This window comes from Pyrus communis, chromosome 7, assembly GCF_041283825.1.
Source record: "Pyrus communis isolate YQ-2024b chromosome 7, ASM4128382v1, whole genome shotgun sequence".
Lineage (NCBI taxonomy): Eukaryota > Viridiplantae > Streptophyta > Magnoliopsida > Rosales > Rosaceae > Pyrus > Pyrus communis.
In genome coordinates this window covers 27,838,992-27,865,863 of record NC_142571.1, presented here as the reverse complement: position 1 = coordinate 27,865,863, position 26,872 = coordinate 27,838,992, and the positions used below count along the sequence as shown (strand labels likewise).

Sequence of the window (26,872 nt, the reverse complement as noted above, 5' to 3'; positions counted from 1 at the left end):
ATCCACTATGGGGATAAAAGCCACAGCTATCAAGAATTTTAGTTACATAGTCTTTCTCCATCCCTTTAAAGAAACATGCAAAGCTCCCAAAGATTTTAAGTGCTAAAGGCACGCCATGAGCATGTTGTATGGCAAGCCTCGATAAACAATCATAATCTCTTGCGGGTTGGTTTGTTCGGAAGGCATGCTGCTTGAAGAGTTCAAGAGCTTCTGACTCGCTTAAGTTCTTGGGCTTAGATACAATTACAGCATCAACTCCATTTAGTAATTGCATATCTCTAGTTGTTATAATTGTTGTGCAAGAATAGACCAAACCAATTGGAAACCAACTCAAGCTAACTCGTAGGAAATATACCAAATAAAATGCAAGAACAAAATTGAAAAGACACCAAGATTTAACAAGGTTCCTCAACAATCAGTGTAACTGGAGTACGTCCTCGAAGCTGTTGGAGCTCACCAATAATCCACTATCAACCAAACGAAAATGAGAGTGTTTACAAAGTGTTTGGCAATCTCACAACCCTAAACCCCAATACACCCAATAACTCTCACACACCAGAGGAACAAATAGAGAAGGAAATACAGTGATTAATTTCCTCTTTATACAAAGCACAAAGCTAATCACATGCCCCAATTGTGGGCTTTCACATGGGCCATTAAACACCCAATTAATTTTGGGCTACTGGGCTTATCAGACGCAAAGGCCCAATGTAATTCGGCCTCAAATACCTGATTTCCACCACCAAATGAATGTTGCTTTCCAAGCAAGGCTTCAATTTGGGATAATTTTTCAACTTCATCAAGAACCTAGAAAGAAGCAGTTCCTGCATGGGTGCACCGGTGCTAAAACCTTTTCTCAAGATATCTTCCAAACTGTTGGAGTCGTCGCTCCCAAAAAGGTCCGCTCTTGGCCATTCCAAACGCTGCCTAGCAGAGGAGTGGTTATCTGAAGCGATGTACAGCACCATTATCCGAGAAGCCTTCCTTGACATTTTCGAGAAAGCAGCAAGCTTCAAATTGACAAGCGATTGCATCACAAAAGAGTCAAAGCATCAAATTGGCATCATCCCTGTGAAGTTTTAGAATTATCAAACCTGAGTTTTATAACAAGCCCAAAAGAGTCAAAGGAATGCATGTTCACTTGCTTGCAAATTGCAATTAACATACTTTAACCGCACAAATGTCATAATCTGAATTGTTCATGTTCTTGAGCATATAAATGGCCAAATTGGTGAACGTTTAGCCATTTAAATTTAAGGATGTTAAACGAGACCAAAATCGTGGATTTGTTTGATACATATAGGTAGGTAATTAACAATCTCCAGCTAATCTTGATCAAGAAAATGAACACTTTCAAGTTATAATATTTCTACGGTAAAAATACTTTAACAGCAAGTGCATGTGAAAAAAATTAAACTTACTTACAATTTTGCGAATCCCAACCGAATAAATGATGGCTCTAACAAGAGCGGACATCCAGCCCTGCACCTCCTTCACGCCAGCATTATAACGACGTTCACGGCTTCTGCAAAACTTCCTGTTTTCGAATATCGGAGTCGATCCGGATGGATCGACTCTGTATAAAACAGGAACCACTATCTGCTTGCGTGCATCCACGCATTCCATTATCTGGACAAGTTCTTTCAAGCACCACGTCGAAGAAGCATAGTTTTCGGAAAAAAAACTAGGATCGAAAGCCTGAGTTGCAAATAGCTGCCAGGAGCTCCGAAAGGTCGTTGCCTATTGAAGCTCTTCGGCGTCAATGAAGGTGTTGACTGCTTTCTGATCCAGAGCTTTGTTGAGATGGCCAACGAAGAAGCAGCAGCCTTGAGTCCTCTTAAATTCAGGAACACATCGTATTTCCAATGACTGTCGGATGAAGACGAAGAAGCAGCAGCAGCCATTAACATGCACGGGATAGATCGCAGAAAGTACTATGTAAACGATGATTGACTAGCCTCATGTACTGCAAGGACTGAAATGCTCGGACGGAATAAAAAGCATTAATAATTAATATCATTGAAATTAAATCATGCCAAAAAGGGGGGAAAAAAAAAACTCCAGTGCATGATTCACAGTGGAGGTAGCCAAACTACAACAGCAGAGCTTCTCACCCTTTGCACTCCATCCTTCCACACACCAACCCTCCGAATTCTGGAACCGCCTGCTGGGATTTCATGGTAAGGTGATCTTATAAGATAGCTTCTGGTTTGCTCTGGTGAAGTTAAACGTCTGAGGCTCGACTTTCACTAAGCACCTTTGAACTGCGAAACTACGGAGTGGTAATTCGAAACCGCAGAGCCAACATTAGTGACAGTTGTATGAAGAGTCAAAATAGAGACATTTGTTCTGCATTAGCAGTTGTGTTTGCCAAAATCATACCAATGGCTCCTGCATCTTTCACCTCATGTCCCTCCTGCACTCTAGGCCTAATACCACTGTCACAAATCACAATCTTCCCAGCAACAACGCTGCAATCCGAAGTTCCTTCCAAACACAAGGAGCTGGGATCAGGGCAAGTTGAATTGCTTCAAATACACACCATCAACCTCCTCTCTTCATTCATTTCAAAACAATAATTAATAAAAGAACAACTCCAAAGAAGTGAACAGCACTTCAATTCCAAAAAAGTAAAAGTGAAACTTTGGGGTTCATGGTGAGGATGGGTCAGGGGTGTTGAGGTGTGCTTGCGGTGGATTGAGTCGTGGCAACTTATTCATTCGGTGGAATTGTGAGTGACTGTGAGAGACAGACATTGGTCGCTGAGGGGACTTTGAGTATTTGGGGATGGGTCAAGAAGAGTCGGTCAAGCTTTGTTAACAAATGTCCTCTACCAATAACTGGAGAAATTGGCTAGACAAATGTGTGAGTAACACATGAAATCTAGACTGGCTAACTGGCTTAGAAAACCAACAAGCGAGAAAGGCTGTGTGGCAGGTCTTGTTTGCTGTATTGAATACCATGGTTTCACTCAGCGAGAAAGGCTTCATTTCTCTTTAACTTCCTTCACAGGAAAAGATGTTTAAAATTTTATAACTACCTAAGCTACAAGGTGTTCCGAATTACAGAGGGTTGGGAAGATGTACAAGGCTTTTGCAGTTTCTCAGATTTTAATAATCAAGCCCCTGAAGTCGTTCAATCGAGGGAGAAAGCTCTCTGATAGAAAGACTAATCCTAGAACAATATGACAAAGAAAATTACCCATCCTGTCACTGAAAATTGATGGTGGAAAGCAGCAGTGTACCCACCGATGATTGTAGTAGTACATATAAAGACGAGAGCAGTGAACAAAGCTCCACGATTATACGGATATAGGACTCCAAAAAATGCTAGCAAAAATAAGATAAACAGCCTGAAGATTTGAAAAAAAAATCAAAGTTAAAACTAAAACAAAGGTTAAAAGTTGACACTCATACGGTCTGCATTTTTTTGTAATAATTTAAGACAAAGGTCCAGATTCATGGCAAGCAGTTGGGTACCAATTAGCCTAAAAGGGGCTAGCTTGTTACTGGTCTCTTTTGTAATAATTTAAGATATAGAAAAGTTAAGATAAAAGGAAAGCAAAGTACCTTTCATCCAAATTGGAGGAGCACCGGTGGCATTAACAAGTTAGCAACGGGAATTGACATAGATAGCAATAGCTTCACAGTTTCTGCACAGGCACAAATCTAAAGTATAAGAAAGAAAAGCAGCACATAAGCAATTGAAACCCGCCAAACCCGAACGAAAAGACAGGTATCAAATGTATTCCACATGTAGAGATATGTACCTCTCCCTCGCGACATAATCACAATAACCAATTGAAGGCCGCCGCATGTGGCGTAGTGACCAACTGATTGCTTCAAAACAGAGCTTCGTATCCATGTGTTTATCAGCAGAGTGTACCCAAAACCCCTGAAATTTCTTGCTTTTTTCAGGTAATATAATCTCCCAATTCTGAAATTTAATTCCGAATCAAAAATTGGGTTTGAATTTTGATTACCTGGAAATTGGGGTTGTACATGCGTCAAATTTTCACAACGGCTCTGTTTTGGGTTTTACCCAAAACCCAATGCTACTTGGAAGATTCTTAAGTTCTTTGCAATCTACTAGGACCAAATGATTCAACCCCGTGAGATTATTAATTGACGAGGGCAGTTCTTTAATTTTTGACCCGGACAAATTAAGCCATGATAGTTTCTCCATAACTTCTGAAATCTCTGGAAACATCTCAAGACTCGAGCAGCCGGAAAGATTAAGGGTATTGAGAGATTTCATACGAATGCTGCTCGGAAGACTCTTCAGTTCCTTGCAATCTACTAGGACCAAATGATTCAACCCCGTGAGATTATTAATTGACGAGGGCAGTTCTTTAATTTTTGACCCGGACAAATTAAGCCATGATAGTTTCTCCATAACTTCTGAAATCTCTGGAAACATCTCAAGACTCGAGCAGCCGGAAAGATTAAGGGTATTGAGAGATTTCATACGAATGCTGCTTGGAAGACTCTTAAGTTCCTTGCAATCTTCTAGGACCAAATGATTCAACCCCGTGAGATTATTAATTGACGAGGGTAGTTCTTTAATTTGTGACCCGGACAAATTAAGCCATGATAGTTTCTCCATAACTTCTGAAATCTCTGGAAACATCTCAAGACTCGAGCAACCGGAAAGATTAAGGGTATTGAGAGATTTCATACGAATGCTGCTTGGAAGACTCTTAAGTTCCTTGCAATCTTCTAGGACCAAATGATTCAACCCCGTCAGATTATTAATTGACGAGGGCAGTTCTTTAATTTTTGACCTGGACAAATTAAGCCATGATAGTTTCTCCATAACTTCTGAAATCTCTGGAAACATCTCAAGACTTGAGCAGCCGGAAAGATTAAGGGTATTGAGAGATTTCATAGGAATGCTGCTTGGAAGACTCTTCAGTTCCTTGCAATCTTCTAGGACCAAATGATTCAACCCCATGAGATTATTAATTGACGAGGGCAGTTCTTTAATTTTTGATCCGGACAAATTAAGCCATGATAGTTTCTCCATAACTTCTGAAATCTCTGGAAACATCTCAAGACTCGAGCAGCCGGAAAGATTAAGGGTATTGAGAGATTTCATACGAATGCTGCTTGGAAGACTCTTAAGTTCCTTGCAATCTTCTAGGACCAAATGATTCAACCCCGTGAGATTATTAATTGACGAGGGTAGTTCTTTAATTTGTGACCCGGACAAATTAAGCCATGATAGTTTCTCCATAACTTCTGAAATCTCTGGAAACATCTCAAGACTCGAGCAACCGGAAAGATTAAAGGTACTGAGAGATTTCATACGAATGCTGCTTGGAAGACTCTGAAGTTCCTTGCAATCTTCTAGGACCAAATGATTCAACCCCGTGAGATTATTAATTGACGAGGGCAGTTCTTTAATTTTTGACCCGGACAAATTAAGCCATGATAGTTTCTCCATAACTTCTGAAATCTCTGGAAACACCTCAAGACTCGAGCAGCTGGAAAGATTAAGGGTATTGAGAGACTTCATACGAATGCTGCATGGAAGACTCTGAAGTTCCTTGCAATCTTCTAGGACCAAATGATTCAACCCTGTGAGATTATTAATTGACGAGGGCAGTTCTTTAATTTTTGACCCGGACAAATTAAGCCATGATAGTTTCTCCATAACTTCTGAAATCTCTGGAAACATCTCAAGACTCGAGCAACCGGAAAGATTAAGGGTTTTGAGACATTTCATAGGAATGCTGCTTGGAAGACTCTTAAGTTCCTTGCAATCTACTAGGACCAAATCACTCAACCCCGTGAGATTATTAATTAACGAGGGCAATTCTTTAATTTTTGACCTGGACAAATCAAGCCATGATAGTTCCTCCATAACTTCTGAAATCTCTGGAAATATCTCAAGACTCAAGCAGCCGGAAAGATTAAGGGTTTTGAGACATTTCATACGAATGCTACTTGGAAGACTCTTAAGTTCCTTGCAATCTACTAGGGACAAATCACTCAACCCCGTGAGATTATTAATTGACGAGGGTAGTTCTTTAATTTTTGACCCGGACAAACTAAGCCATGATAGTTTCTCCATAACTTCTGAAATCTCTGGAAACATCTCAAGACTCGAGCAACCAGAAAGATCAAGGGTTTTGAGAGATTTCATACACATGATGCTGGCTAGAATCTTAAGTTTTTTGCACCCAAAAAGATTCAATAACACAAGGTTTGTAAGGGTTGAAATAGATGGGTGAACCTCAACTAAACTTATACAATCTTGAAGAATTAGGTTCTCAAGATTGGGCATCTCTGTGAAGTCAGGGGTTTCCTTAAGGTGTTGACAGTAACTTAAATCGATGAACTTCAACTTTTCCAGCTTCTGTTGAAACAATCAGGAAAACATGCATCACTTAATGAGACATCTTAGAACCCAAACATTTAAAAGAAACATATACATGTAAATGATTGTACGTACCTGGGTTCCTTCCCAAAGTCGGTCAATGAGACTATATTGCATATCAAGTGCAACAAGATTTTTGAATTGAAAGGTGGATTGCAAAGACTTAAGAGGGCATCCAAGCCAGTAGAGATACCTCAACTCAAGTAACTTGAAGTGCCCAATCAGGTGGTGTTTGCAGTAATCATGTTCAAAAATGGAGTGACTGATCTTGAGAAGTCTTAGTTGAGTCATACTATCAAAAGCTTCAGCATTTAAGCATACCCAATCTGAGCACGACAAATCCAGGATTATGCCTTCAACTGCTTTTGTAGCCTGTGCAAATCAAAGTAAAGGAAAGAAAACAGAGAACCTTAGTTTACATTTTGAAATTAATGATTGTTTCTTAAGGAGCAGTTTGATAATCATTTCTTTTTAGTTTTCAAATTTGGTAATTGTTTTCAATTTTTAATTATTAAAAAAATGAAAACTAAAAATTACAAATTGAAAACAAAAATGGTTATTAAACCGGGCCTAAGAAATAGATTTTGATCAAAAGTTGCAGCTTTCTACCAACAATTGCATAAGAAAAATATTTCTAACCGTATTTTGAGTTAGCACATGATGAACATCTTCATAGCTCCACAATCTACTTCGTCTCCCAGGCTCTCTGATAGATTCTTGGCGGACGATTTCCCGGCCCATTTCCTCTAGTGAATCATGCATCGCCAGTTCCCCCTCCCCTGAGACAGTTATGAGTGCTCGATCGATTAGAACTCTTATTCCTGTATGAGGATAGAAACCACAACCGTCCAGAATTTCGGTTGCATAGTCTTTCTTCATCCCTTTAAAGAAACATGCAATATCTAGAAAGATGTCCTTCTCTGTGTCATCTAGTCCATCGAAGCTTGTTTTAAGCACATCATAAATTCCCCTTTGCGGGAATTTCCTTATTTTTTCTAACACATCTTCCCACTCGTGTACAGTTTTGTTATCAAGAAAAGCTCCCAAGACTGAGAGTACTAAAGGCAGACCGTGAGCATATTGTGTGAAAAGCCTCGAAAGATCATCATAATCTCTGGTGGGTTGGTTTGTTCTAAAGGCGTACTGCCTAAAGAGTTCCAGAGCTCCACGATCACTAAAAATCTTGGGCCTATATATCGCATCAGCTCCACTTAGTAATTGTGCATCCCTAGTTGTTATAATGATTCTACTTCCATCACCAAAAGAATGCCGCTTTCCGAGTAAGGCTTCAATTTGAGCTAATTTGTCCACATCGTCAACAACAACAAGAACTTTTCTCTGACCAAGGCTTTTTGACATCACCTGGAAACCTTTATTTGATATGTCCGAACTCCCTACCTTGTTGCTCGAGATACTAGATAGAAGTTGTGTTTGCACATCGAGTTCGCCATGCTTCTTGAAACCTTCCTTGACATTTTCAAGAAAGCAACAAGCTTCAAACTGACAAGCGATTTCATCATAAACAGCTCTAGCGATGGTTGTTTTGCCTAAACCACCCATACCCCATATTCCAACAACACGAACATTATTCATTTCAACTCCAGGAGGATGTAATAATAAATGCATTTCGTGCATATGAGAATCCATTTCAATCAAGGGAGTATCTTTGCTTGAAGTTGATGAGATGAGGATCAATTTCCTATAAACATCTTCTACAATTTCCTCAATAAGCTTTGCATCATCCCTGTCAAATTTTAAAAATATTATAATAGCACCACCAAATAAGAATTAATGGGTCGTTTTGATAGTTATTTTGTTTTCATTTTTTTTTTAAATCTAAATTTTGAAATTTTGGCCATGAATTCTTAGTTTCATTAAAAGTAGTTATCAACTGAGTTTTGCAATTTTTCTTTCATGGTATATAATAGTATAAAAAATTATGAGTTAGATCTTGCATATAGAGATCTAATGGGTCTTTACAATTGTTTTGCATAAAATTTGTATTGAGTATTTCATACCATTGTAGCCCCATCACAAGTTTTCATCTATTAATTTCAAATAACTAAAAATTAAAAATTAAAAACTTAAAACAAAAGGTGACGCCTAAACGTTACAAAAATTAATAGGAAAGTAAAGCAAATTCGAAATTACTCATAGTTTCGCGAATCCCAGCCGGATAAATTGGTGGCTCGAGTAAGGGCGGACCTCCAGCTCCGCACCTCCTCCATGTTGGCGTTGGAATGGCCTTCATGCCGATCAAAAGCTTTGGCGAAACTTCCTTTGAGTTTACGAATATCGGATGGATCGACTTCGTAGAAAATGGGGACCACAATTTGGTTCTTGTTATCGTTGCATTCCAAAATTTCGACGAGTTCCTTCAAGCACCAAGTGGAAGAAGCATAGTTTTGAGAGAAAACTACAATCGAAAGCCTTGACTCTCGAATCGCTGTCAGGAGCTCGGAAAGGCGGTCGCCTTTTCTGAGATCTTCGGTATCAATGAAGGTGTTGAGTGGTTTCTGACGCAGAGCTCTGTATAGATGGCTGACGAAGCCCCTGCGAGTGTCTTCCCCTCTGAAATTGATGAAGACATCGTATTTCCGACGAAGGCCAGAAGAAGAAGAAGAAGAAGAAGTAGCCATTAATCGATCGCACCGGGTCAGTGATGATCGAGCAGCTAGGACTAAGAGGAATGCAAGAACACAAGTAGATCTACAAACTGGAGCACCGATAAATGGTCTGATCGATACCAAGTCAATGACTCAATGCAAAGGGGCAAAAGCGAAAAAAGGAAATTATGCTTTATGGGTTTTCACATCTTCTTCAAGGAAATTTCGGTGACCCAAGAAAATGCGAAAAGTTGAAAAGATGTTGTTCTTGTTAGACCAAGTCATAGTCTGCGTGCGGTTTCAAGAGTTCGTGATCAAGTCAAACTGTTATCCAACAAGAGTTAGTTTAGTTTAAGACTCTTTTAAATATGTCTTTCCGTGTACATCAAGGTTTGATCTTTCTGTTGTATTTTTTAATTTCAAATAGCCTTGTAAATAGGGATTTCAATTCCCTCATGTAATCTGGAATGCAGTATTAATACATGCAGCCCATCACTGATTGGGTAATGCAATTGAAGAGAAACCTTTAGTGTTCTTAAGTTTTACAGTTCCTGCTCTTCAAAACCCTGGACTCGGTCTGCATACGGGTGGGCGCCGAAAAACAGAAAAAGAAAAGCATTTTTCTTTTTTTTTCTTTGTTTTTGGTAAATAGAAAAGCATTTTTCTTCGATTTAATATATTTAAGGGTAAATATAAGTTTACTGTCCTCAAGTTTACATGAAGTTTTTTTCGTCCTAGAGTCATATTGTTAATTTTAAAACAGTTTCATACATCTGTTAGTCTGACGGTTAAATAAATCATTAACTGATGACGTGGTGTTCACGTGGACATAATTGGACGCCAAGTGTCAGTATGAGGCTTACATGAATATTAAAAAATTAAAAAAACTTAAAAAAATCAAAAAATAAAAAAAAAATTCTGGGCCTCAGCCCTACGACCCCCTCCCTCCTTCTCCCTCCCTTGTCTCGTCTGCACTCACCCATTCCCCATTGGTTGATTCCGAAGCCGCATTTTTACAAACAGGTTCAGTGCCAATCCCAACGCCGCCGCCCTCCTCCGCACGGTCATCATCCTCAGCAGATTTCAACTTCGAATTCGAACCCATCGAACTCATCAATTCTTTCTCTGTAATCAGCAGCTTGGCCCCATAGAACAACTCTGAAGTCACCAAATCGAATCATGTACAAGACGCAGAACGCGGCACCGGTGTACTTGCATTTGGATCTTCAAGGAAATTTCGGTGCGAAAGGGATGTGCATACTTCTGATTTTTTGACCCAAGAAAATGCGAAGAAAGGGGTTAAAGTATGATGTTGAATCCACACTTGCCTACCCAACAACTTCGTTGTAAACTGAAAATATAGCACAATCTTCCTATTCACATGAAGAGTGAGTTAGGATGACCGGAAATATATTCGGCTAAGTGTAAATATCTCACATATGTCATATCCAATAATCAACGGAATCATCTAATTAAAGATCACATATTTAAAAATTATTCATATATTTAAAGATCATACATGAGTAATATATATTTAAAGATCATATATGAGTTACATATATCCAACGGAATCATATGTAAGTTGCATATTCTTTTTCTTCTCCTGCAATAACTTGTACTAGCACATGCAAGAGTTACATACAAGTACAGGAATCATATTCAGAAGAAAAAAAAATGAAAAAATTGAACTATGTCAGTAGTTGCATGGTGATTACTGACTGTTCTAAAGAAAGTCTTCAACCCCGCGTCCTGCTCTTACATCCGGTGTATTGCGAGTGCTTCTTCCATGATCTTAGCTTAAGCCAGCAATTCAGCTCTTATTCCCTGATGGATGGGTTGAAAGATGGTCTCTGAGTGCAGAGTCACCACCAGTAACCTTGCTCAACTTCTCGGACACACTCTGGGATCATATCCAGCAGAAGCAACCAACAGAAGCCCAATGTGATCCGCTTCAATTTCCATCCTGATTAAGTGAAAGAGAGCATGAGCACACGAACATGGAAAACCAAAGAATCCTGTTCAGCATTTTGTCAAGCTATCAGCTGGTACACAAGCGATATGATGCAATGATCATGAGAAAATAAAATATAAAAAATAAAACCCAAGCTTTAATCCAAAGAATTCTCACTTAGTAGTCCAATGCTAATTGATTACCATTCAGTTAGTCCAGATACACTCAACTTATCCAACTATTTTACGATGTTACGAAAGACTACTACTACTACTACTACTTTACACGTGAAGCATGAGAGGGTAGAAAAACAAACATGAATCACTAGATTCACTACAAGTGACATACCAAGAAATCTAACAGTAAGTATCAACAAGACCAATCCAACGGTATCACAGAGCATATAATGAAGCTTTCAGTAAGGTAACAATGGAGGTCACCATCGTCTTTTTCAAGGAAGCATCAGTGAACAAAAGCTCTGAAATATGATCACCACAATACTAAAAGTTTTTGTGATAGGGAGGGTCAAGGGTCTTTGTACTAATACAATTCCCTTCTTTCCAATTTCTGGAACCCAAGAGTTAATGAATGATTCACTTGAGCAAACAACCAGAGTAGGACTTCTCGCCCTGTGCGCTCCATCCTTCCACACCAACCCTCGGAATTCCGAAACCGCTTGCCGGAATTTCGTAATGAAGGTGATCTTATAAGAGAGCTTTTTATTTGCTCTGGTGCAGTTTAGCGTCCAAGGCTCGACTTTCACATAAGCACTTTTGAACGGCGAAACTATGGTGTGGTAATTCGAAACTGCAGGGCCGATATTAGTGACAGCTGTATGAAGTGTCAAAACAGAAATGTTTGTTCTCCATTTGCAGCTGTGTTTGCCAAAATCATACCAATGGCTCCTGCATCTTTCACCACCTGTCCCTCCTGCACTCTGGACCAAATACCACTGTCACAAATCAAAATTCTTCCCGGTAACAACGCTGCAATCCAAAGTTCCTTCCAAACACAAGAAGCTGGGATCCGGGCAAGTTGAATTGCTTCCCATATACACTATCAACCTCCTCTCTTCATTCAATTCAAAACAATAATAGATAAAAGGACAACTCCAAAGAAGTGAACTGCACTACAATTCCGAAAGTAAAAGTGAAACTTTGGAGTTCATGGTGTTGGTTGGGGGGGTTGGGGTTTTGGGGTGTGCTCGCAGTGGATTGAGTAGTGACAACTTATTCAGTGGAATTGTGAGTGACTGAGAGAGACAGACATTGGTAGGTGAGGGGACTTTGAGAATTTGGGGAGAAATCGAGGAGAGTCGGGCAAAGCTTTGTTAACATATGTCCTCTACCAATAAATGGAGAAATTGGCTAGACAGAGGTGTGGTGTAATATATGAAATCTAGACTGGCTGAATGGCGAAGAAATCCAATTAGCGAGAAAGGCTGCGTAGCAGCTCTTGTTTGTTGTATTGAATACCATGGTTTCACTCAGCGAGAAAGGCTTTATTTCTCTTTGATTTCCTTCACAGGAAAAGGTGCTTAAAGTTTATAACTACCTAAGCTACCGATGAATGCAGAGCGTGCTAATGATGCAGATGACAAGCAATTGAAAAGCCCATCATTATACGCCACTTATGCTTCAAAAGGAATCTAATCTAGACTAATATAGTCATTTGGACATTAATACAAAATCGGAGGGCATTATTCACTGTAATTTGCAGATATAGAAATGTTAAGATAAGGAAATGCAAGCTACCTTTCACCCAAATTGGAGGAGCACTGGTGGCATTGGCAGTGAGAAATGACGGATATTTTCACAGTTTCTGCACAAGCACAAATCAAATGTATAAGAAAAGCAGCACATAAGCAATTGAACCTGCAAACCCAAACAAAAAGATAGATAGTAAATGTATTCCTATGAAAGAATGCAGTTTTATGAGAAGTGTATGCATCCAAATGGCATTTGACGCAGATTGCCAGATGGTGAAAGCAAAATCCAATGTGGGAGAAGGGGCAATTACATCATCGTCAATTCCAATAATAGATAAAAGAACAACTCCATAGAAGTGAACTGCACTTCCATTCCAAAAAAGTAAAAGCGAAACTGGGGAAATTTTGATAACTTTAATGGTGGGTGTTTTTGTGGTGGTTGATGGTGAGGGTGGGTTTTTGTTGTTGGGGTGTGCTCATTCGGTGGAATTGCAAGAGACAGACAATGGTTGCTGAGGTGACTTTGAGTATTTGGGGGGGGGGAGTTGAAGAGAGTCAGTCAAGCTTTGTTAATATGTTCCCTACCAATAACTGGAGAAATTGACTAGACAGATTTGTGAGTGTGACATGAAATCTAGACCGGCTAACTGGCTAAGAAATCCAATAAGCGAGAAAGACTAAGTAGCAGCTTTTGTTCGTTGTATTGAATATCATGGTTTCACTCAGCGACAAAGACTTCATTTCTCTTTGATTTCCTTCACAGGAAAAGGTGCCTAAAATTTTATAACTACCTAAGCTACTGATAAATGCAGAGTCTGCTGATGATGCATACTACAGGCAAACGAAAAATCAGCCATTATACCCCACTTACACAAAAAAAAAAAAAAAAAAGCAATCTAATCTAGGCTAATATAGTCATTTCAACATTAACACACAGGAATTTTTTACTCTTTCGAGTTTTGAGTTGATTTGTGTATTTTGAGAGCTCTTCTATTTTGGTTTTTGCTTTTTCAGGTATTTCTTTCTTCATCGTTCATCCTGAGACTGGTACCTGGTCACTATTTACTTACTCGTATGTATTGGGCACTTGTTGAGTTATTTATGATTGTATTAATTTGTGTCTGCAAAGTTAATATACTTTTATCAATTTGTGTTCTCTGTCATTGGTCAGTAAACAAATGTGGATTATGGTTCAGGAGTATCATCATGTTCCTAAAATTACCAGATATATACAGATACTAGAAATATATACAGATACTAGAAATATATAAATCTAACCTGAAACTACCAGAACCATTTGATTCTAGTGTCTACTCTGCAGCTTTAGCATTAGTTGGTACAAGGAACATCCTTCAGAAGAGGGAGATGAAATCATTGAGGCTCTTATTTATTCCTGCTCTTGTTGTGCCCTTATATACTGCTAATTCCAGATGATCCAATCTCATACACCTTCCCTGCAAAAGAACGTGTGCCAGACTTCAAGATCAAAATTTTCCAACAAAAGAACTTAAAGATGAAACTCGTTAGCAGAATAAATGGTGCACAAAGGGATTTAAAATCTTGAAATTCTCTGTATTTTTGGCAGAGTTTATGTGAGCATGCAACTAAAACTGGCATCACTACCAATGATGCACAAAGCATGGCCGACAAACATAAAGGGAAGCAATAACAACAAAACATGTGCGAAGTAATCCGTCCACATATTAGGAAACTTTAACAGTTTCAGGAGATAGTTTTCGATTGTATTTGTTAAAGGTGAGATGGATGTCAACTATGCAATGCTCTGTAAAACTTAAAAGGCTGTATAGCAGCTCTTGTTCGTTGTATTGAATACCATGGTTTCATTTCTCTGTGATTTCCTACGCAGAATGTGTTGATGAATACGAAGAAGCAGCAGCAGCCATTAGCATGCATGGGATTGATCGCAGAAAGTACCCTGTAAGCAATGATTGACTAGCCTCATGTACTGCAAGGACTGAAATGCTCGGACGGAATAAAAAGCATTAATAATTAATATAAACATACATTGAAATTAAATCATGCCAAAAAGGGCAAAAAAAAAAACCTCCAGTGCATGATTCACAGTGGAGGTAGCCAAACTACAACAGCAGAGCTTCTCACCCTTTGCACTCCATCCTTCCACACCAACCCTCCGAATTCCGGAACCGCCTGCCGGGATTTCATGGTAAGGTGATCTTATAAGATAGTTTTTGGTTTGCTCTGGTGAAGTTAAACGTCTGAGGCTCGACTTTCACATAAGCACCTTTGAACTGCGAAACTACGGCGTGGTAATTTGAAACCGCAGAGCCAACATTAGTGACAGTTGTATGAAGAATCAAAATAGAAGCATTTGTTCTGCATTAGCAGCTGTGTTTGCCAAAATCATACCAATGGCTCCTGCATCTTTCACCATCTGTCCCTCCTGCACTCTGGGCCTAATACCACTGTCACAAATCACAATCTTCCAGGCAACAACGCTGCAATCCGAAGTTCCTTCCAAACACAAGGAGCTGGGATCAGAGCAAGTTGAATTGCTTCAAATATGCAGCATCAACCTCCTCTCTTCATTCATTTCAAAACAATAATAGATAAAAGAACAACTCCAAAGAAGTGACCTGCACTTCAACTCCAAAGAACTTTGGAGTTCATGGTCAGGGTGGGTTTGGGGTGTTGAGGTGTGCTTGCAGTGGATTGAGTCTTGGCAACTTATTTATTCGGTGGTATTGTGAGTGACTGAGAGAGACAGACATTGGTCGCTGAGGGGACTTTTGAGTATTTGGGGATGAGTCAAGGAGAGTACAAATGTGTGAGTCTGACACATGAAATCTAGACTGGCTAACTAGCTAAGAAAACCAACAAGCGAGAAAGGCTGTGTAGCAGGTCTTGTTTGCTGTATTGAATACCATGGTTTCACTCAGTGAAGGCTCATTTCTCTTTGATTTCCTTCACAGGAAAAGGTGTTTAAATTTTTATAACGACCTAAGCTTCTGATGAATGTACATTGTGCTGATGATGCATACAACTAGATTGAAAAACCAATCATTATACCCCACTAATGCAAAAAAAGCAATCTAATCTAGAATAATATAGTCATGTACACAAATTCAGATGTAGAAATGTTAAGATAATAGGAAATGCAAAGTACCTTTCACCCAAATTGGAGGAGCACCGGTGGCATTAGCAAGTTAGCAACAGGAATTGACATAGCAGTATCTTCACAGTTTGTGCACAAGCACAGTTTCTACCCTAGCCGTCTGACCATGCCAATTCCACAAAAGCCGCTGCACGTGGTGTAGTGACCGATTGATTACATCAAAACCAAGCTTCGTATCCATGTGTTTTCAGCAGAGTGTACCCAAAACCCCCGAAAATTATTTCTTTTTCAGATAATAAAATTTCCCAGATATTGAAATTTAATTCCGGATCAAAAATTGGGTTTGAATTTTGATTACCTAGAAATTGGGGGGTTGGGGCAGAGAGGGACCCAGGCAAAACGGAGTTCTGATATGGCGTGTAGCCGTTGTGGATGCCAATGATGTTTGGGAGTGTTGTACACGTGTCAAACCTTCACTACGGATCTCTGTAGTGGATGCCAATGATGTTTAGGAGCATAGTACACGGGTGAAAAAGGCAGTATGCCCATTATCAAAATCCACTGCATTATCCCACAAGCGTACTAAATCCTCAAAGTTGACAGGTAATTGAGAAAGATTTGTGCACCCACAGAGATTGAGAGCTACAAGGTGTTCCAAATTACAGAGTGTTGGGAAGATGTAAAAGGCTTTTGCAGTTTCTCAGATTTAAATACTAAAGCCCCTGAAGTCGTTCAATCGAGGGAGAAAGCTCTCTGATAGAAAGATTAATCCTAGAACCATATGACGAAGAAAATTACCCATCCTGTCACTGAAAATTGATTGTGGAAAGCAGCAGCAGTGTACCCACCGATGATTGAAGTAGTACATATAAAGACGAGAGAAGTGAACAAAGCTCCACGATTATACGGATATAGGACACCAAAAAATGGTAACAAAAATAAGATAAACAGCCTGAAGATTTAAAAAGTCAAAGTTAAAACTAAAACAAAGGTTAAAAGTTGACACTCATACAGTCTGCATTTTTTTTTAAACAGGACTGAATAATCACAATATTCTACTCTAGATTCATACACCGATGGAGGAGCCAAGTTCAAAATTCAATAAATTAGAGTATTACTGGTCTCTTCTGTAATAAGTGCAGTTACACATGGTCTGCAAGTTCATTGTCTTTGAGTTGCAATATTAATGCAGTGTGTCATAAATTAGTCTTTAGAATTCCTAAGTATATTAATGTGGATCTTTCCAGATTCACGTACCGATTAGCCTAAAAGGGGCAAGAAATCTTGGATTTTCTGCTTGTGTGTGGGGCACATTAACCTTGGAGTGATTCCAAGGCACCTTCTGGGGGATGCCAAAGGATGGAGTGAGTCCAAATATCTTCTTGTCTGCCTAACTACTCTTATTGTCCTACATCTTATACGTATATGATATTATGTGTAGGTGTTCAACATTTACAGAGGCTTTGATGTCCCTCTGTTCTATAGGTGTTCCCTTAAAAGTTAAAAACAGAGTAAAATATCTGTCACCATGCTATCTACAGAACATAAAGCTATGAAACAAGAAGAGAAGTGACTGAAGAATGATAAATTAGCTTACATGGCAAGCAGTTGGGTACCCACGCCCAAGACAGCACAAAACAGTGACATGTTTGGGGGATCTCTGGAAACATCACCATGAATGTATTTCCAGCCAACCTCCTTGTCTTCTTCTTCGTCACTGTTTGAGAACCTACGAAAGCACAATGATGATAATAGAATTAATGAATGAGAACCAATGAATTTTCTGGCGGACTGGCAGTAATGAAGCCCTTCAGTACTTGTCCATCCTGTTCTGGAACTGAGTTGATGTGGCTTTCCAGTTAACCGAATAAGTGAACTCAACATCAACATCAATATATTCTGTTATATCAACAGCATGACTTGTCCATTGTAAAGAACATCAAAAAGCAAATGTGTGAAAAGATAATACTTGGTCCCTTTTTCCCAACTCTCATCTTCAACTTTCCCGATGTACCCCCAGACTGGAAGATCATCACAATACATATGGAAGTAAAATTCATTACTGATAACATCCCTGAACTTCACAACTTCAACAACTTTAAGCTTCTTCCGACAGAGGCTCTCTCCAGCTTTGTATTGCTTAGTCGAAGAAGTAACAGAAACCTTATATCAAGAATTAGTTGCAACTTGTGCCCAGGTTTTCTGCGAGTACATACGATGCACAGTCAGCTTTATAACAGCTCAGAGTGTAGCTAGTTTGTTATGTGTGAAGTAGCACCAGAGTCCATGAGCCATGTAGGAGGAGAAGAATTAGAAGCTGTGTGCACACGCATAGCTTGCAGTTTTGCAGGAGGAATCCTTCCAACAAATGCATGATTCATTCTTTCAAAACAGTCAATGGCAATATTGAAAACGCTACAATATCGGTTCATTGTGCACCATTCAAATGGTTTTTTAATCCATCTTCAAATTCACTGTTTCTGAAAATTGGGAAGTAAACGAAAACCAAAAAGCAGTTTTAGGAACACCATATGAAGCAAGACCTCAAAACTGTTAGCATTTTCCCCTAAAAAAAATTACAGAATTTAAACAATTTGTATTCAATTGGCGGTGAGGAAGATAAGGGTACCCGGGGTTGTTCAAGAGGCCAACTTTGTTGACGAAGAAGGGGGCAGATCTCCTACATTGTAGCTGTGATCGCCTGCTGAGGCTGTTGCATAAGGAGCTGAGAATGTAAGGATCGTCAGGAGACTCATTTGAAATGTAATTCCGAATAAAAATTGGGTTTGAATTTTGATTACCAGGAAATTGTGAGGTTGGGGCGGAGCTCTGTGATATAGCGTGTAGTCGTCGTGGATGCCGATTATCTTTGTGAGTGTTGTGCACGCGTCAACTTTCACAACGGCTCTGTAACGGATGCCCCCACTATCGATTTCTTTCTACTGCATTATCCCACAAGCGTCCTATATCCTCAAAGTTGACGGGAAATTGAGAAAGGTTTGGGCACCCACATGGATTGAGAGCGTCAAGGTGTGCCAAATTACAGAGTGTCAGGAAGATGTACAAGACTCTTGCAGTTTCTCAGATTTAAATATTCAAGCCCCTGAAGCCGTTCTCAGATTTAGATATCCGGAGAGGATCTTAGAAGAAGTTTTGCAGTATAAAAGCGTGTAAAGCTGTCCAAATGTCAGCATCTCGATTGGCAATTTCTACTGCTTTATCCCACCAGCGTCCTAAATCCCCAAATGTGAAAGGTAATTGAGCAAGCTTTGGGCACCCACCAAGATTGAGAGCTACAAGGCGTGCCAAATTACCGAGAGTGTTGGGAAGATGTACAAGGCTTTTGCAGTTTCTCAGATTTAATACCTCAAGCCCCGGAACCCGTTCAATGGAGGGGGAAAGCTCTTTGATAGATGTTCCATCCAAGTGAAGCTCTCTTAATCCTTCCATATTTTCTTCAATGCTTGGAAACACCTCAAATTTTGTGCAACCAGAAAGATAGAGATATTCAAGGGACTTGAGTTGCCAAATGCTGCTTGGAATACTCTTAAGTTCCTAGCAATCTTTTGGGTTCAAATAACTCAACCTCGTGAGATTATTAATTGACGAGGGCAGTTCTTTAATTTTTGTCCCGAAAAAACTAAGCCATGATAGTTCCTCCATACCTTCTGACATCTTCGGAAACATCTCAACACTCGAGCAGCCAGACAGATCAAGGTGTTTGAGAGATTTCATACGAATGCTGCTTGGAAGACTCTTAAGTTCCTTGCAATCTTTTAAGCTCAACATGCTCAACCCTGTGAGATTATTAATTGACGAGGGCAGTTCTTTAATTTTTGACCCGGAAAAACTAAGCCATGATAGTTCCTCCATAACTTCTGGAATCTCTGGAAACATCTCAAAACTCGAGCAGCCAGAAAGATCAAGGTGTTGCAGAGATATCATACAAATGCTGCTTGGTAGACTCTTAAGTTCCTTGCAATCTTTTAACCTCAACCTTCTCAACCCTGTGAGATTATTAATTGACGAGGGCAATTCTTTAATTTTTGACCTGGAAAAACTAAGGCATGATAGTTCCTTCATAACTTCTGGAATCTCTGGAAACATCTCAAGACTCGAGCAGCCAGAAAGATCCAAGTGTTGGAGAGATTTCATATGAATGATGCTTGGAAGACTCTTAAGTTCCTTACAATCTTTTAAGATCAACTCGGTCAATCTCGTGAGATTATTAATTGACGAGGGCAGTTCTTTAATTTTTGACCCGGACAAATTAAGCCATGATAGTTTCTCCATAACTTCTGAAATCTCTGGAAACATCTCAAGACTCGAGCAGCCGGAAAGTTTAAGGGTACTGAGAGATTTCATAGGAATGCTGCTTGGAAGACTCTGAAGTTCCTTGCAATCTTCTAGGACCAAATGATTCAACCCCGTGAGATTATTAATTGACGAGGGCAGTTCTTTAATTTTTGACCCGGACAAATTAAGCCATGATAGTTTCTCCATAACTTCTGAAATCTCTGGAAACATCTCAAGACTCGAGCAGCCGGAAAGTTTAAGGGTACTGAGAGATTTCATAGGAATGCTGCTTGGAAGACTCTGAAGTTCCTTGCAATCTTCTAGGACCAAATGATTCAACCCCGTGAGATTATTAATTGACGAGGGCAGTTCTTTAATTTTTGACCCGGACAAATTAAGCCATGATAGTTTCTCCATAACTTCTCGAATCTCTGGAAACATCTCAAGACTCGAGCAGCCAGAAAGATCAAGGCGTCGGAGAGATTTCATATGAATGCTGCTTGGAAGACTCTTAAGTTCCTTACAATCTTTTAAGATCAACCCGGTCAATCCCGTGAGATTATTAATTGACGAGGACAGTTCTTTAATTTTTAGCCCGGAAAAATTAAGCCATGATAGTTCCTCCATAACTTCTGGAATCTCTGGAAACATCTTAAGACTCGAGCAGCCAAAAAGATAAAGGCCTTGGAGAGATTTCATATGAATGCTGCTTGGAAGACTCTTAAGTTCCTTGCAATCTTCTAAGATCAACTTGGTCAATCCCGTGAGATTATTAATTGACGAGGGTAGTTCTTTAATTTTTGACCCGGAAAAACTAAGCCATGATAGTTCCTCCATAACTTCTGGAATATCTGGAAACATCTCAAGACTCGAGCAGTCAGAAAGATCAAGTCTTTTGAGAGATTTCATATGAATGCTGCTTGGAAGACTCTTAAGTTCTTGGCACCCCTTCAGATTCAATAAAACAAGGTTTGTATGAGTCCAAATGGACGGGTGAACCTCAGCTAATCTTATACAACTTTGAAGAATTAGCTTCTCAAGATTTGGCATCTTTGTGAAGTCAGGGGTTTCCTTAAGGCATTGACAATAACTTAAATTGATGAATTTCAACTTTTCCAGCGTCTGCCAAAACATTCAAGAAAGCATGCATTACTGAATGCGACATCTTAGAACCCAAACATTTAAAAGAAACATATACATGTAAATGAACGTACATACCTGGGTTCCTTCCCAAAGTCGGTCAATGAGACTAGATTGCATATCAAGGTCAACAAGATTTTTGAATTGACAGTTGGACGGCAAAGACTGAAGGGGGAATCCATTCCAGAGGAGACACCTCAACTTACGAAAAAGAAACTTAAAGTTCCCAATCAGGTGTTGTTCGCAGTCTTCATGTTTTAAAAAGGAGGATTTTTGACTGATCTTGAGAAGTCTTAGTTGAGTCATACTAACAAAAGCTTCAGCATTGAAGCATACCTCATCTGAGCACGACAATTCCAGAATTATGCTTTGAACTGCTTGTGTAGCCTATACAAATCAAAGTAAAGGAAAAAACAAAGAACCTTAGTTACATTATGAAATTAATGTTTTTTTCTTAAGGAGCAGTTTGATAATCATTTCGTTTTCAGTTTTCAACTTTGGTAATTGTTTTCAATTTTCAATTATCAAAAAAGAAAACTAAAAATGAAAAATTGAAAACAAAAATGGTTATCAAACTGGCCTAAGAAATAGATTTTGATCAAAAGTTGAAGCTTTCTACTAACAATTGCATAAGAAAAATATTTCTCACCGTATTTTGAGTTAACACATGATAAACATCTTCATAACTCCACAACCTACTTCGTCTCCCAGGCTCTTCGATAGATTCTTGGCGAACTATTTCTCGACCCATTTCCTCTAGTAAATCATGCATCCCCAGTTCCCCATTCACTGAGACAGTTATGAGAGCTCGATCGATTAGAACTCCTATACCAGCATGAGGATAAAAACCACAACTGTCCAGGATTTCGGTTGCATAGTCTTTTTTCATTCCTTTGAAAAAACATGCAATATCTAGAAAGATGTTCTGCTCTTTACGATCTAGTCCATCAAAGCTTGTTTTAAGCACATCATTAATCCCTCCTAGTGGGACTTCCCTTAATTTTTTTAAGACATCTTTCCACTCACGTATGGTTTTGTTATCAAGAAAACCTCCCAAGACTTTAAGTGCTAGAGGCAGACCTTGAGCATATTTTATGGCATGACTCGTGAGATCATCATAATCTCTAGTGGGTTGCTTTGTTCTGAAGGCGCAACGCTTAAATAGTTCTAGAGCTTCCGGATCACTGAAAATCTTGAGCTTATATATCGCATCAGTTCCGCTTAGTAATTGCAAATATCTAGTTGTTATAATAATTCTACTTCCACGACCAAAAGAACCCTTATTTTCGAGTAAGGCTTCAATTTGAGCTAATTCGTCTACATCATCAACAACAACAACTTTTCTTTGACCAAGGCTTTTTAACATCACTTGGAAACCTTTAGCCGATATGTCGGAACTCCCCACCTTGTTGCTCGAGATACTAGATAGAAGTTGTGTCTGCATATATAGTTTGCCATGCTTCATGAAACCTTCCTTCACATTTTCAAGAAAGCAACAAGCTTCAAACTGACAAGCTATTTCATCAAAAACAGCTCTGGCGATGGTTGTTTTGCCTAAACCACCCATACCCCATATTCCAACAACGCGAACATCATTCGTTTCAACTCCAGGAGGATATAATAATGAACGCATTTCACACATATGAGAATCCATTTGAACCAAGTCATTATCTTTGGTTGATGCTGATGAGATGGGGATCAATTTCCGAAAAACATCTTCCACAATTTCCTCAATAAGCTTTGCATCTTCCCTGTAAATTTTAAAATAAAAATAATTCAGTACCAAATAATAATTAATAGGCCGTTTTGATAACTACCAAGAACGTGTGAAACAATTTAAGTTATTACGAGGCTTAAATAATGTAGCCACTGCCGAAACTATACGTCTTGATTGTGACTGAGTTATGTTCTAGAAACTGAACTGAAATACAGAGCATTTAGGAACTACATGGCTTTTTTTTTTTTTTTTTCTTTATGGTTATTTTCAATTAGATTTATCTTACAGAAGAGAAAGTACAGAGCATTTAGGAAGCATGAATACTACAAATTGCTTACAAATTTGTAAGAGCTTTTGAATTATCATATGAAAAATGCAGCTTTTGATTTCTTTACACGGGCCAGATATTTCTTCGTAGGATACTAATACAAAGCACAACTTAAAAGTTTGCATAAATCACCAACGAAAATAAATTGGCTACAGAGGCAATAAACTCGAGTCACAGTACAATCAGCAGTGAAAGCTAAAGCAGAGTTCTAAGATGTGGGGTGTACGGAAAAGGTAGGGGCGTACGTAGAAAATAAAAGATGTATATTGACAATATGAAATGTAAGGTATTACGAAGAAATACGTGGTGTTATTAAAGTAAATTTTAATTAAAAAAAAATAAATATAAGATGTATTAAGTAAGTAGAGTTTATTCAATAATTTATGAGTATTAATATAATAAGCCTTACAAAAATCTCAAAAATTAATAGGAAACTAAAACAAATTAGAAATTACTCATAGCTTCGCGAATCCCAGCCGGATATATTGCTGGCTCCAGTAAGGGCGGACCTCCAGCTCCGCATCTCCTCCATGTTGGCGTTAGAATGGCCTTCATGCCGATCAAAAGCTTTGCCGAAACTTCCTTCGAGTTTACGAATATCGGATGGATCGACTTCGTAGAAAATGGGGACCACAATCTGGTTCTTGGTATGGTGGCATTCCAAGATTTCCACGAGTTCTTTCAAGCACCAAGTGGAATAAGCATAGTTTTTAGAGAAAACTACAAGCGAAAGCCTTGATTCTCGAATCGCTGTCAGGAGCTCGGAAAGGCGGTCGCCTTTTCTGAGCTCTTCGGAATCAATGAAGGTGTTGATTGGTTTATGACGCAGAGCTTTGTTAAGATGGCTGACGAAGCCCTTGCGAGTGTCTTCCCCTCTGAAATTGATGAACACATCGTATTTCCAACGAAGGCCAGAAGAAGAAGATGAAGCAGCCATTAATCGATTGCACCTGATCAGCGATGATCGAGCAGCTAAGATTAAGAGGAATGTAAGAGCAGAAATTCTCAATTGATCTACAAACTGGATCACCGGAAAATGGCCTGATCTATACCAAGTCAATAAGTCAATGCAAAAGGGTAAAGGGAAAAAGGAAATTATGCTTGATGTGTTTTCACATCTTCTTCAAGGAAATTTCTGTGCGAAAGGGATGTGCATAATTTTGCTTTTTCGACCCAAGAAAATGCCAAGAAAGGGGTCACAGTAGAATGTTGAATCCACACTTGCCTACCTAACAGATTTTTTTGTAAAGAAATATATACCGATCTACCTATTCACATGAAGAGCGAGTTAGGTGATCGAAAAATATTTCCGGTTAAATGTAAACACATCTTATATGTGTGCTATATCTAATGAAATTGTGGGTGAAAAGTGGGAGATTAATGATTGTTTGACTTCTAATCAGATGTTACGGTACAACTTGAAAATCTTTTAGGTATATGCTTTTAGCTACAAAACTACTGGAACTTCACAAATTGCTTATGAAATAAAATATATTGACTAGATTTGAACTTGCATAATTTACGGTTTCGCTACATATCATTGTTTTGCTCGTGTTCTAAGGTTGAAACTAGATTTGAACATAAGAAGCAGGGGGAGGCTAATGAGTGGTATTTTAAAATGGTCAAATCGAATTAATGGTCTTTGTAGTAATAATGTATTCAGAAAATAGTAAAATAAGTAGGATTCAAACCTTACCATTAGCAAATTAATCAATAAGTTAATTTTCCATCAAATATCAATTAGATGCAAGGATAAAAAATTAAGAAAACTAACAAAAAGTTAAAAAAAAAAACCTTTAATTTTAATGAAAAATGATAAATAAATATGCAATAAATAGTATCAGAAAAAAAAGTAAAAATATGATTTTTGGTTAAAAATAAACAGTATCAAGAATCTTTCGTTAAAATTCTTAAAAAATTTGGGTCCACGTGCCGAAGTCATTTGATAGCGTGCATTGTAACATTTGTTTATAATACAATATGATATAAATAGGTTGAAACGAAAAAGGACAAAGGAAATTTATGCTTTGAGTTTTCACTTCTTCTTCCTGGAAAATTCAGTGTGAAAGGAATCTTCATATTTTGCTTTTGACCAAGAAAATGCAGGTAAAGGGTGGTTTAGCTTTTGCGTGTGGGGACTGGGTGTAAGTAGTACGTTGAATCTACACTTGCCAATAAGTTCTGAATCCGGAGACTATAGATCCTTTTTGTAAGAATTTTGACACAAACAGTACCTGGTAAAAATTGATTGCACAATATATGATAAGCAGGCATAATTCACGAATTCCTGGGATCCTCAGAAAGAGGATCCGGAGAAGATTATGTTGGAATAACTTCTTAGTAAGGGTAAGATAGGGTGATTGGAAATATCCAGAAGTGTGAGGGTAATCGGAAATATCTGGAAGTGTAAGCATCTCACATATGAACCATATGCAATGACATTGTTAGCAAAAAATAAGAGATTAATAGGTGTTTGAATATAAAAAGCAGGTGAGGTTAATGAGTGGTATTTTCAAATGGTCAAATTCGTATTCAAAAAATATTCCGTGGTAAAATAATTAGAATTCAAACCTTACCATTAGCAAGATTAATCAAAAAGTTAATTTTCCATCAAATATCAGTTAAATGCAAGGATAAAAAATTTGGGTCCATGCGCTGAAGTCATTTGTTAGCGTGCATTGTAACGTTTGTTTATAATGCAATATGATATAAATAGGTTGAAACGATAAAGGACAAAGGACAATTATGCTTTATCAGTTTTCACTTATCCTTCCTGGAAAGTTCAGTGTGAAAGGAATCTGCATATTTTGCTCTTGAGTCAGGACCAAAATATGGGGTGAAGAAAATGCGAGGAAGGGGTGGTTTAGTTAGCAGCTTTGCGTGTGGGGACTACTGGGTCAAAGTCGTACGTTGAATCTACATTTGCCTACCCAATAACTTCTGAATCCGGATACTCTCTGGATCCTTTTGTAAGAATTATGGAAATTCGTAAATTGTTTTCGTTTATCGTATATAATACGGTTAAAAATTATTTTATTTAAAATTGAACACAAACAATATATGAAGAAAACTAACTGCACGATTTATGATGAACGGACATAATTCATGAATTTCAGGAATTCATACAAATAGGATCCGAAAAGAATCTTGTTGGAATAACTTCTTAGTAAGGGTAAGATAGGGTGATTAGAAATATCTGGAAGTGTGAGGGTAATCGGAAATATCTCAAAATGTAAGCATCTCACATATGTACCATATGCAATGACATTGTTAGCGAAAAATAGGAGATTAATAGTTGTTTAGCTTCTAATTTGAAGTCACAGTAGTAATTGTATTACTCTGAAAATTTGTATGTATATGCTTTTAACTACAAAACTACTAGAACTTCACAAATTGCTTTTGAACTTAAAAAAAAATAATGACTAGATTTGAACTTGCACAATTTGACATTTTCCCTTGTATTCTAGTTCATATTCATGTAGTTTAGAAGATCACTTTGTCAGAATATCAACGTAACACTGAATAGTTATTAATATTATTGAAAAATACAACATAAAATGTCACGTCTCTTATTAATGATACGGTATTACATTGCACCATTTTCTTCCGTTGTCACGATATTACATTGCACACCATTTTCATCAGTTGGCC

The 26,872-nt window shown here is 38.4% G+C and overlaps 2 protein-coding genes across 59 annotated transcripts; both read right to left on the bottom strand.

Annotated features, from left to right (window-relative positions):
* Nucleotides 1–390: 390 nt before the first annotated feature.
* On the bottom strand, nt 391–9,330 carry LOC137734493 (TMV resistance protein N-like). Of its 35 annotated transcripts, none has more exons than XM_088696864.1 (11): nt 8,533–9,330; nt 7,021–8,125; nt 6,457–6,753; nt 3,983–6,360; nt 3,770–3,894; nt 3,570–3,668; nt 3,202–3,352; nt 2,383–2,556; nt 2,115–2,272; nt 1,422–1,975; nt 391–1,069 (listed from the first exon to the last, which is right to left on the bottom strand). In XM_088696864.1, exons 1-4 carry the CDS (start codon nt 9,018–9,020, stop codon nt 4,015–4,017), a joined length of 4,236 nt encoding a protein of 1,411 aa, XP_088552990.1. In that variant the 5' UTR covers nt 9,021–9,330; the 3' UTR covers nt 391–1,069; nt 1,422–1,975; nt 2,115–2,272; nt 2,383–2,556; nt 3,202–3,352; nt 3,570–3,668; nt 3,770–3,894; nt 3,983–4,014. The 35 variants fall into 35 exon arrangements, with proteins under 35 accessions (XP_088552990.1, XP_088552991.1, XP_088553001.1 ...); XM_088696865.1 differs by having other exon boundaries at nt 1,426–1,975; XM_088696875.1 differs by having other exon boundaries at nt 2,383–2,504.
* Nucleotides 9,331–10,471: 1,141 nt separating this feature from the next.
* LOC137733820 (protein SUPPRESSOR OF npr1-1, CONSTITUTIVE 1) lies at nt 10,472–24,861 on the bottom strand. 24 transcript variants are annotated; one of them, XM_088696906.1, is made up of 15 exons: nt 23,677–24,861; nt 21,826–22,927; nt 21,255–21,563; nt 18,542–21,158; nt 18,370–18,465; nt 17,338–18,220; nt 16,099–16,692; nt 15,792–15,927; nt 15,035–15,139; nt 14,768–14,924; nt 14,481–14,621; nt 13,925–14,100; nt 12,693–12,759; nt 11,287–11,875; nt 10,472–11,002 (listed from the first exon to the last, which is right to left on the bottom strand). In XM_088696906.1, the coding sequence occupies exons 1-4, from the start codon at nt 24,156–24,158 to the stop codon at nt 19,296–19,298; spliced, it is 3,756 nt and encodes a 1,251-aa protein (XP_088553032.1). In that variant the 5' UTR covers nt 24,159–24,861; the 3' UTR covers nt 10,472–11,002; nt 11,287–11,875; nt 12,693–12,759; nt 13,925–14,100; nt 14,481–14,621; nt 14,768–14,924; nt 15,035–15,139; nt 15,792–15,927; nt 16,099–16,692; nt 17,338–18,220; nt 18,370–18,465; nt 18,542–19,295. The 24 variants fall into 24 exon arrangements, with proteins under 24 accessions (XP_088553032.1, XP_088553035.1, XP_088553033.1 ...); XM_088696909.1 differs by having other exon boundaries at nt 10,472–10,950; XM_088696907.1 differs by having other exon boundaries at nt 11,287–11,868.
* Nucleotides 24,862–26,872: the final 2,011 nt, after the last annotated feature.